Below are 12331 nucleotides of genomic sequence, written 5' to 3'. Positions count from 1 at the left end.
GCGTCTGGTAGCGAGCGTAGCGAGGCCACTCCCCCGCAAGCGAGCATTTGCTCTGGAGCAAATTTAATCCAGCTGCGTTCACACGTGCACATTTGTTTCGGCGTAGCGTCGCAAACGAGCATTTGCTCTGGAGCAAATTTTTAAACCACCTCCCTGAGGTGGATCAAATTTGGTCCGGTACAAGCTCTTTAGTGGAGCTACGCCGGAGCAAATGTCCACGTGTGAACGCTCGACTGGATTTATTTCGGAGCTGCGTCGGACCAAACGTTGCCGTGTGAACGGAGCTTATCATCCAGACAGTATGGGAGGCCGACATGTCGTTGCCTGAGCTCCGTGTGCAGGTCTGGGTGCTTGTCCTTCAAGTGTTTGGCTAGGTTGAAGGTGTTTCCGCCTTTAGTCAGGCACGTTGTAAAGCACTATTCACACTGGTTTGTCCAAAAGATGCAGCGTGTGACGTTTGCTGCCGTCATTTTGCTTCTGCGTGCTCCTCTGTCTCTCTTTCTCCCTTTCTCTCTCCAACATGTTGCTTCATGCCACACTGCTCGCTTGTTTGCCCGCTGTTTCCTCCGGCCTGCTCCTCGTCAAATCAACTGTCAATACAATGCGGTAAAGTTACGTGGCGAGCGGCGCCACTGCAAGTACCGATTCTATCCAAATGCAGTAAAGGATAATTTCAAATGCCTCAGTGCCCTGGTGCCACATTCGAACCGGCGCACCGTGCAACACTCATCTCAAGGCACCGTTGTACTGACATGATTATGAATGGAATGTTTTGAGCTGCTGATTGACACAAAATCTAACATGTACATGACACTAAATGATGAACTTTGACATTTTCTGTGGAAAATATAATGGATGGATCATATCCATGAGTCCTCAGAATCCGCCTCAACGGTTTAAAACATAAAATGTACAACGTGAACAGCCAATAATAAATTTGCATTTCTGAAATTGGTGTACGCTTAATGCAGAACAGGGCTGTTTCACTCGATATTGTTACAATATTTTATTCAGACTCTCATTTGTAATGCTTCTGTCTCCTAAAGTATGTGTAGTTTCCAGAGTGTGAGGGAAACGTACAATCAACCCGGGGTTGGGCTGAATTGATTTCCATTGTGTCTTCAAAAAATGAGACCCTCGCCAAAAGGGGAAGCCTTCTCCTCTAGAAAGAGGAAACATCTAAAGGCCTGCTGCTTCATACAAGCAACCAGAGTGGTTTGTGCTGGCTGAGCACTAAGATCACTGACCGTCATTAGCATTCTCAGAGCTGAGCACGCTCTGCAGAAAAATAAAAATAAAAAGAGGGTGGGGGTGAGCAGAACACCATGGGGACACTGTAACCCAAAAAAATGGTTGTTCTCTCTTGTCCAAAGTAAACAAAATAGACATTTTCACACGATCCCTCATGTGTTTTGCAACTAAAAAGCCCCGCTGCTTACACTAGGAAAATAAAAAAGCAATGCTGATTATTGTGATGTGATATTTTCTCGACAAGTCTGCTCTGTCTACATCTGCAGTAACACTGTGCAACTCAGTGGGGAGCTGAGACACACGTTGCCCACCATCAATAATTCATCTTCACAAAACACGGAGCCTTGAGAAGAATCGGAAATGCAAAAGAGCATTTTCGCCAAAGGAAATGGCACAAGCATGTTTTAAATCACACCAACATATACAAGGAAGAAAAAAAGGAAAGCAAAATGAGCATTTGTCGGACTCTTGACAGAAGACTAACCTGCTTCTTTGGAGAGCTGCGTGAAGGCCTCCACTCCTTTCTCTCCATAGCTGCCCTCTGAGGCGACGGTGGAGACGTAACTCCAGCCCATCGCTCGGATTATGTCCACCATGGCCTGGGCCTGGAAGGAGTCTGGAGGAACCACCCTTGAGAAGAAGTCGTAGCGCCTGTCATCACTCAACTCTGGAGCTGTTGATGCATAGCTGATCTGCGGGATCTTCAGGAGGAGAAGAGGAGAGCGTTAACTCAAGCAAGGGTCATTTCAGGTGTCACCTTGGCATGCTGATCAACGTGGACTTATGCATTGAACTGTTTCTTGGAAGGAACTTCTTTGAAGCTTGAAGGAACTTTTTTCCTGGTTGCCTAGCAACTGCACCCGGGTGGTTCAAGTGGGTGGAGCTATATTAGGCAACATTCTCGAGATAAGAATGGTGGTGTCATTTCTTACAGCCATGCTGTACTATATCCTGTAATATAAGAGGTTGAACGACATTTTTTTTGTAGTCAGCGCTAATGTAATGAGCCGAATAAACCAAATCGATTATGTCAATTTTTTTTTTCCAGCCGTCAACCTGCGCCTCCAAACACAAGCTGTCTCACTCAATACACAATTGCTGGGTGCCAATTTGCTCCAGTGAATGATAGTATCTCATTTTAAAAATTAAAAGGTCAGGAGATGGTTTGCAATTATGTATTCTAGCAAATGAGTATTTGTGTTACGTGGATTGTCGCAAGAGTTTGTGTTTCTCTGTGAGACCATGAAAGCGTCTGCCGTGTGTGATTGGATGAGTGAGTCCAGAGTGAGGAAGAAGAGGATTGGGTGCCTGTTGTCTGTAGTACAAAGGTTGGCCATCGTGAGAAATGCTCATTGGATGGGTTGCTTTTTGGGCGACATCAAAACGTTCATATTCACAATAAGTTATTGCTCAAACCACCGCTTGAATTTGTTTTGTCATCTACATTACAGTGCAGTGTATTGTCTGTCGCTTCACTGTTACAGGAGGGCATTTCATGAATTCATTCACATTTGTGTTTTTAAAATGACCAACTTAGCCTTTTTGTCCACTCTCTCAATGCTAATGCTATATGGCTGAACCAGAAAAAGCAGCAATGGCCATTCAAATGATGCAGTGTAACAAAACATTGTTTAATTGTTTCATTTTGTTTAATCAGGTCATTACTGCTTGTTTTTATAAAGTGTAATATTATAGAGTGCATCATCAAACTGCACATTATGAGCACTTTGTGTTGTTTTGGGGGGGAAGAATCCTCGAGTTACGAGCAGGATCACAGAATGAAATACACTTGTATCTCAAGGCAACACTGAAGAGTAATGAACACTTGTCCATGTGGAAACGTGCCATCCACATCTTGGAAATCTTTTTCAACCAATCAAACTGCCAACCTGTCTATCTGAACCGTTTCTTGTATGCCATACAAAACACACTTTGTTTGCTTGTTTTTATGCACTGCCAAAACTCCGCACGGCTAACGATCACAATCAAATACTTTTAAAGTCTGTCCAATCGGAAGTGAAGTGAGAAATAAACATCATTTTTAAGAGCATTGACATTTTTAGCTAGCCAGCAGACTGCAAGATTATTGGGTGTGATCTGCAAAAGTATTCCCTGGCCAAGGGTTGCAATATTTCACTCTGACATCTCATCTCTGAATGTAAAAAAGAACATCCCTGTGGCGATCAATGAGGTATAAGAAATAAATACGTGTTTAACTGATGAACAGGCAGAAGGCAATTGATCATCATGTTCAACAAGTTAAGCATGGCCCTTGCACATGAATATCATTTCAACAGCAATTAATTGCATGTTTTGCTGCTCCGAGTGGCACAGCCAGAGGACTGGTTGACAAACTGGCCTGCCAATCAAATGATCGATTTATATAATGTTCCATCAATCATATGAGCTTGTCCAGAATATTCCTGATGTAAGTAAGGACTCTGTTACTGAGGCACATCTGGCTGTTGTCAAATGTTTCTCAGGAACTCAAGCTGAACAGTGTCAAAAGCAGTCATCGAAAGCAAGGCCGTCTGTCTCTGGAGACTGGTTGTCAACACAACATCGAGGATCATCACATTGGAAAGTCAAAGGCCTAATGTAAATGGCTATGCTGATCTTCTGTGCTGTATTTCCCTGCATTATTATGAATTGAAAGGCACTCTTTCAAACGTGTCCACAAAAAGCTTTACGTGAGTCTTAGAGCAGGAAAGCAGAGTCAAGCTGCTTTGCAGATTGTGGCATCCAGAGAACATTTTGGAGATGTAGCCTAAGTTTGCTAGCTAACTGTAAATTGTCGTGTTAGAAATGGGCCTTGTAATATTTATTAGGTAGCTCATAATCGTGCTGGACAGACAGTGACTTGAACGAAGGCACTCACGTTCTTGTACAGCGGGGGAAAGGGGAATGGTGCCAGAAACTAAAGTGCATCACGCCATTTTAGTCACCGCCCAAGAATCAGGAAAACCGAAATGGTGAAATAATTTAACACGACATCATCACGAAAGGTGCAGCAGTTAATCGACAACTAGTCTATTATCAAATGAATTGATCATTATTTTTGATAATCGAATCATCGTTTTGGATACCTTTTTAATGTAAATGTGTACAAAAAAATTCAGCTTCTCAACAGTAGCAGCAGACTGATTTGCGTTGAATGAAAATTAGCAAGACATTGGCTTTTACCTTGGAAAACAATGATCAACATTTTTGCCTATTTGATGACATGTTACGACCCAAACCATTTTCTCAATCACAATATTTGTGCATTTTTTTTGCACTGACAGTTTTACATAATATTAATCAACAAAATAATCAACAGACTAAACCATTATCAAAAGCCTTGGTTGTAGCCCTCCACAACTGAGTACGACATCGAGTAGTTCTCTGTCTTTAAGCCATCATCTTCAAACATATTTGAGCTTGAAAGTGATGAATTCAGATTTTCAATTCCTGCAAAAATACAAAAAAGTCACACTTTATAACTTTAGAGGTTGAACCAGCATCATGCACGACGTTACTCTCAGAGTACTTCTCGGGATTAACGGCATGTGTGTTTTGCTTTGTTCTTGCGGGTTTCATTTTGGTGGCTTTTTTCGGGGTGAAGGGAAAATACAGGTCACCCGACCTCCGCAGTGTTCTAAAGAATAAAGAGGTACTCCTAACAAGGACTTGAGCGTTCATGTCTGAGGCCAAGAAGGGACTTTTCCCCTCACCTGCTTTTGTGAGTATTTTGTGAAAGGATGTGTCAACAGTAGCTGTCCTCCTTAACAACGGCTTTTTAATCGCAGTCATTTATCACGCTCAACCAACTGCTAATAATGTCAACTCAGCAGTGTGCATGTAAATCAACCAAATGATCTCATTGTGCAAACGGCTAAATCAATCCAATTGTCAGAAATATGCGGCATTTTACCTTATCCACCCCCAAACATTCTGAAAACAGTTTATGTGGTAGTTTTCAGCTGGATTTCACAATGTCTTCAAATTTAAAAGGTAAAATTCTACAATCAAAGCCAAACTGCTTCTTCTCCTCCCCGCACTGTGAATCATCACTGAATCAAAACACAGCCAAGCGCAGGCGGAAGGACTGATGTCGGCTTCCCCCGGCAGAGACGGCAGCTGGCCACATTTCTGATTAGAATCAATCAGAAGTTCACGTTTGATTAGGATCAAGAACACCTCCAACGACTAGTCCAAGAATGGTGCCGTCAAGAAAATTCCCTGACTAGATTGGAACAATGTAGCATGTCAAAGAATCCCGACATCATTTCTTCGTTCTGTTCCACCACAAAATTTCCAAAATCTGAAATGCTAATGAGAATTAGATTTTTTAACAACAGCAGATGCTACACAATCTGTGTTGTTATGTCGGACCGCTGTTTCGAATCACTGAAAATAATGGTTCAACAGGTGAGAGGAGGACCAGAGCAGAAGAAGAAGAAGGTAGGCCTGTTAAGTCATTCAATAATACACTAAAATAAAGGGGTGGGGGGAGAATCATCAATCTTGAAGAACATATCTATTTGTTGTCAGCATGTTTTCAAATTTCCAGAAGTCGGGATTGAATTCTCCTGGATATTTTGTCACATGCTGACAATTTTTCAATCAAGGCTGTCAGGAAAAAGACTTTCATCCATCTCTCTCACGTCTACTTGCAATGATGGCTAAATATGGCGTGTGGACCCACAAACCGTGATGTATGAGAGAGGGCCGGAGCACGTCTGGGATCAAAATGCCCACCTCCCTGAAGACGAGACGTGCGGATGCACAAACATCAATTCCTCTTCAACCACGTGTAGGAACTCATCATGCACTCTAATCAAAAGCACTGTACGAAAGCCATCCATTTTCGTTAGAGTGATCAAAAGCAGCCGGACACTGGAGAAACAGGAATGAGGACGCAGCAGCCGGCTAATGGGATCACTTCAACTTGCAGAGTGTGAGTTATAGCTCTGACCCACAACGCAAAGCGGGTCAAGCGCACAGAGCTGACAAATTGAGAAGCAGACGATCTCAAGCTCAAGATTACTCCATGCCTTTCAAGCAACACACCCACCCCCGGAAAGGTCATGCGCACGTGCGCTTCTTGTGCCGGGTGCACTGATTCAAAGAGGGAGCACAGTAGCAACAGGGGTGATTTGCATTTAAAAGGACTCACCTTTCCAAAATGAGAAACATTTATTGGATGCGTTTGGTAAAGGACTCACCTTTCCAAAATGAGAAACATTTATTTGATGCGCAAATGCTTTGGAGGATTCGGCTTTGTTGACTCTAACATGGCCCGGGCTTGAGCTGTGTGAATATTTGGCTCTCTGGAATCATTTGAGATGCCGTGCCTCTTGCTTTGTTCTGTGGATGTCCCCCGATTGATAGAATTCTCCTCCTGTCGCTCCTTATCCCCGCAGAATCGACATCTCCGCTCAGCATAAACATTCACGTTATCGGTGGCTTCTTTCAAATGACTACTCTGACCTCAGGCTAATACAACTGGCGAGCCTTGATTGTGGGAGGACTGATGTGGGAGAATTAAAACTCTTCAGGTAGACTCAAAAGAGATGCGATTACAATCAAAGACCTTTGTGCGTGTCTGGCAGCTGATGTGCAACGGGTACTACCGCTAATCCTTTTGTGTCAAAAGGGATTGAAATCAAATTTCTTGGATATATATTTTTTTCTCATTACAGTGATTATCTCTTGGGATGATTAGCTCGAAAGCTATCAACAAAACGCTTGTTCAAATGAATTGACGGTGATTTGAATGGATTGCAGAGGGAGAGTAAAATACTGCCAAAATCAATACTGGCGTCGTGTACATTCAGTCAGGTCCATAAATAATGGGACACATTTTTATTTGCTCGAAACAACACCTAAATGGATTAGAAATGAATCAGGCAAGATGCACTCGAACTGCTAACGTTCAGCTTTAATTCGGGGGTATTTGTGTCCAAATCAGGTGACCCATGTGGACGTTACAAAACGGTGCAATACAATGCCTCCCACTTTTTAAGGGACTTGAAATAATTGGACAAATTCATCCTGAATCAAACACTTACTTTTTAATACTTGGTTGCAAATCCTTGAGAGTAAATTCCAGTCTGTAGTCTAGGACGCATCAATGACATGACCAGATGCTAGATTTCATCTTCATTCTTCAGTGATGTTCTGCCGGACCTCCACTGCAACTTTCTTCACTTCCTGCGTGCTCTTGAGGCAATTTCCCTTCAGTTTTGTTGCACGTTCAACCCGATTCATGTCAGGTGACTGACTTGGCCATTGCATACTATTCTACTTCTTTGCCTTCAAGATCTGCTTGGTTGCTTTTTTAGCCTGCTTCAGGTCGTCGTCCATCTGCACCGTGTGAACTCGTTTCGGAATCCTTGGGCTGAAGATGAGCCCGTCATCAGATTGCGCAAAACATTTCCGAATTCATCCTGCTGTCTCTGTCAGCGGTCATATCATCAATAAATACCGATTGGCAACCATAGATGCTCAGCTGGCCTTGAAACAGCTGGGCAGCCAATTGTTCCATTACTTTAGGGACAACTTTAAAAGCGGGATGCCAAGTCTGCAGTTAAAGCACATCTTGTTGGTTTTGATGCAAATCCACAGTGGCGGTGTTTCTACTTAAAAAGATGAGAATGGTCTCCATGGACCAGACTATAATACCTGACGTCTCGCGTGCACAGTCAGAAGCTATAATGTCACAGAGTCACAAGCTTTTTAAAGAACAGCAACAACAACACATTTCATATGTTTGTGTGATTTTAGATCCAATGTTGAATCGCCAATCAGGTCCAAATTTGTTGGACTGCTTGGATGACCTTTTCTCCCTTTGCAGAGAGTAAGATCCTAGATTACAAGCCGATACTCATTGACTACACTGGTGAAAAATGTTGAAGCCTTAGGGGAGGTCTACATTCTTTGAGACTCCTCGTTGTTTTTCATTCATAGAATGGAAAAGGTTGCAACAGCAAACCAAGCTGTTTGCAAATACTGACCAAATATCCAGTGTGTTCCCATGTCGACAGACACAATTGGCATTGCAAACTGTCCTGTAATGCAGCCGCAGGGCTTTTGAGAATGCGCAAGTATCTTGCATGATCATCATGAAAACAGCCCATTGAAATTGTAAGACGGGGCACCAGACACGAAACGGGGCGACGGGAATCGACCGTCACCAAGGTGAAAGGGTGACCGTGGCACCGACAGACAGCCCGCACGCACGGCCACTTCACTTTCCATGATTCAATCACGGTCAAACGAGTGGACGCCAAAACAGAAGGATAAACAGTCCCTCCTTTGAACATCACAACTACCCACAGCTGATGTCTGGCACCTGTCATCCGCTGTATAGATCAAAGTTTGCATTGCTGAGGGTAATCGCCTGCCTTGCTCTTCAACGTATCTGCCCTGACAGGATCGATGGAAGGAAAACACAAAGGTCTCATATAGGCGACGCTGTTTTATTGATTTACCAGCGCAAAGTGCTGCGGCTGCCCCGAATCCAAAATTTGTTAGTAAAGCCGAAAGTGGGAAAGGGGGTTTAAAAAAAAAAAAAAAAAAAAGATGAAGGCGAGGCGGAAGGCGAATTTTGTAATGTGCTTGGTGACATTAAATGACAATTTCAACCTGAGCGGTTGCAGAGAGGTGACAAAGCGAGGTTGTGTAAAGGTTACGCATCTCACTGAATGTGAATGCCAAGTGAAGTTAATTAGTACGCCGTGGCCTTTCTGTTGCATTTCAACATACGGCCGCCCGCAAGCACCACAGGCTGCTTGCTCTGAAGGAAGGTGAGACATAATTAATGCTTGTGCTTTAACTTCCCCATTCTGCTGATATGGTGGTGATGAGTGTGCACGGCTCACAATTACACTTGGAGATGCAGCTGGCTGCTCCTCCTTTGTCGCTCAGATGCCTCACAAAAAACAAACAAAAAAAAAAAACAATGTGATTTGAAGAGAAATGCGGAGCATATGGGACAACATGAGTTCTCGTTGGAGGTGGCGGTGGGTGGAGGGGGAACGGCAACCATCAAGCTTCGCCATCTGAGAGCCGGAAAGTGTGCAGATATGACAAGACAGGCTGTCTCCATAGAAAAGAGAGCGCTGTGACAATGCAGACACAAAAAAAACAAAGAGTATCTTTCAATGAGTGTTCTTGCATGATACCGAGAGGTCTCTTTGGATTCTGTTTTTTGCCGATGGGAGTTTTCCTTTCCTATCAGCGCGAAGGGGCCTCAATGCAACCTTTATCTCGCCTTTAGCATCGTTTATTGCTGACCAACCTTTACAAAAGGAAGGGAGATATAGATCAGGTACCCAGAAGCCCTTACGGGAGCAATATTTAGAACAACGGGCCACCGACAAAATTTACCGACTCGACGGAAGGGGGCTGGAGAATACAGAAATGAAAGAAAATACCTATCGGTGGAAAAGAGGCCACGATTTGCAAATAAATTACTGTGACGCTACAAGGACATTAATTTACAATGACAATATTAGACAACATCATAATTGCTATTTTAATAGGCCATGACCAACGGCGTAAGAAAATAAAGTGCCAACTTCACATGGAAACCTCTTACAGTAAGTGACTCTCACTGAAGGAGCGCTTTCTTCCGGCAGATTCCATTTCAGTAAAATAGTAGTTTTTCCGCTGGAGACGTATGTCAGCAATACGGACCGTCACATGATGACCTTGTTGAGGAAAAATAGAGTCGCATTAATTGCGAAACAGTGCTCTTACCATGTTAAAAAGGAGCAGCTTCTCATGCTGACTTGACCCATTGATGAGTTGGACAATGGTTAAAGGTTAGGAGATGTGACTTTCTGAAGAGGTCCCGTGTGAAAAAATTGGCACAGAAAAGCGAACTCTCATTCAGCATGGATCCGCTGCACACCAGGAAAAAAAAAAAAAAAACTGTCGGGGGCGGAACCGAGACGTTTCCCATGAGCGCCTCGAGCTGGAGCAGCACCACGTTGCAGCCAGCGGCGCAGGGCTCTTTTTGCCTTTATTTGACGCATGATTAGCCTCCGACTGCATCGTGTCACCACTCAGCTTCTCTTCTCGAATTCTTTTCGCAGTTGGGCAAAATGACAGCACGGGGTTCTGAGAGAACCCCCGTGCTGCCTGTGTACAGATTGTCCTCATGACACTCACACAATGACACATCCACACTGTAAGTCGGATTTTTATAATGTTGCCAAGGAGCCATCTTGTGAAAGCATTTTATAAGCGTTCACATCCTGCCCATCATGGCGCCCATTGAATCTTTGTGGAGAAAGATTTATTTGTGGCGGCGTTGTTAAGTAGAAGTCAATATGGTGTACTCTTCAAAAAAAAAAAAAAAAAAAAAAGGATAGCGTTTGATGATAAATACACCGTTAAGGACAGTAAGCAGCATGCTAGATCTGCACAGCTGAATCAAAACAGTGTCGATGAGGGAATTTGGCTTCAGTCAGCAGTAATTTGTCAGATGGTCAGAGGTAATGGCTGTGTCCATACATGCAACCCCAGGCTGAGCTTTGGTAATCGCTTTGCGCCAGAGCACGGTACTGCCAACACATTGGAGGAGCCAGCTGAGGGAGGGTGTGAGAAGCTGACAGCTTTCCGTTCTCCTTCGCCGTCACTCTCGCCCCCTCCTTTCTTGCCCATCTGCGTCTCTCGCTCAAATTTACCACATCTCATCACGACCCTCACACAACCTAGGCTTTTCAGATTCACTCCTGCCTTCCCCGCTCTCCCAGCGGCCGTTTACACAGAAGAGTTTGCAACTGAAGTCAAAATTTGGGCATGCACCAAAACAACGTGAAATTGTGATACGACGACTGTGATTAATGCTGACTTTCATTCACATGTGTGAAGCTATGTCACGATTTCATGTCTAAATCAATTTTGACTCAATTTACATCCAAGTGACGCAAATCCGATGGCATTTTTTTTCATGGGACTGTGGTGTTGGGGATATTTTTTATCTAGAGGATATCATTTGCAGTATTTTGGTGATAGCCAGTAAATATATCTAACGTAGCTTCTTTTTGTTCCCTTTAATTCTTTGTTTTCACAATTTAAAATTTTTCTTTCAGATATGATTGTGTAGTTGCTCACTCGCCTAACTTAGCTTCAGCTTCCATTCAGGAACAATGTGAACGTGAGAACGAATGGTTGTCTGTCTCGCAGTGCAACCTTTGATCGTACAGTACAGTCGTCTTCTTTTTTGGCCAAAGTCTTCTGACGAAAGCTCCAGCTCACCCATGACCCTAAACATTGATTAGTCTTGTTTTGTATGTCTTTCGTTCTGACATGCCCAAAATACAAACTGATTTAAAATAGCAGAACTGAGTCAGTGTGCACGGTACAGGTAAAGTGGATATAAAAAGGCTACACACCCCTGATCAAACGCCAGGTTTTTGTGAAACTAAAGGGCTGTTCACATGGCAACTTTTACTCCAGTGTAGCACCCAGGCTGCCCCCCGTAGAGCGTTCACACGTACAAAGTTGTACCGGTGTAGCCTCTGAAAGCAACTTAAACCGGAGCAAATTTAACCCTGCTCACGAGGTGGTTTAAAAATTTATTCCGGGGTAAATGCTAGTTTGCGGGGCAGCACCGATATAAAATGGGACGTGTGAACGCTGCAGGGGTAGACTCGCTATGTGTGAGAAGAGTTGATTATGTGCGGGTATTGCATCCTGGGTATTTTATTTTGCACTTCTTTCCTTTCTCTCTCGCATCCTTTTACGGTGTCTGATAGACCACAGCGCTTATTTGTCTGGAGAAGTATAAACCATGGTTTTTCAATATGTCACAAACAAGGCGGGGAAAAGGAAGTACACTTTACGAATGCGCATGTTTTATCGTATTGCACGGCCGCAGAAACTGCCGCGTGAACGCAAGTGGGGCTGCACCAGGGGTAACATGCTTCTCTTTAGTAAGCAGCTTTTTACGTGTGAACGCTCCACAAAATTTACACCGGTGTAAGGTATGTCACAACAAAATACGTCGGTGCAGCACCGATGCAAATGTGTGTCGTGTGAACACCCCTTAAGACATATCATGGTGTGTTTTTCATCCCTTGAATGT

At 43.6% G+C, this 12331-nt stretch overlaps 1 protein-coding gene across 2 annotated transcripts in view; it reads right to left on the bottom strand.

Moving 5' to 3' along the window:
• The window catches only part of LOC109515024 (metabotropic glutamate receptor 7-like), a 123648-nt gene that overhangs the window by 72800 nt on the left and 38517 nt on the right, over positions 1-12331 (bottom strand). The window contains exons 1-2 of one of the 2 annotated variants that reach the window (XM_019868561.1): positions 9997-10319; positions 1736-1952 (exon numbers count right to left, since the gene is read on the bottom strand). In XM_019868561.1, the coding sequence (XP_019724120.1) occupies positions 1736-1952; positions 9997-9999 (220 nt within the window). In that variant the 5' untranslated portion in view covers positions 10000-10319. Of the gene's footprint in view, positions 1-1735; positions 1953-9996; positions 10320-12331 lie in introns of those variants that run through there. The other variant, XM_019868560.1, reaches the window with a different exon arrangement.

This window comes from Hippocampus comes, unplaced genomic scaffold, assembly GCF_001891065.2.
Source record: "Hippocampus comes isolate QL1 unplaced genomic scaffold, H_comes_QL1_v1.1 scaffold41, whole genome shotgun sequence".
NCBI lineage: Eukaryota > Metazoa > Chordata > Actinopteri > Syngnathiformes > Syngnathidae > Hippocampus > Hippocampus comes.
Note: the sequence above shows the minus strand (reverse complement) of the source record. Positions and strands in the feature narration are given on the sequence as shown.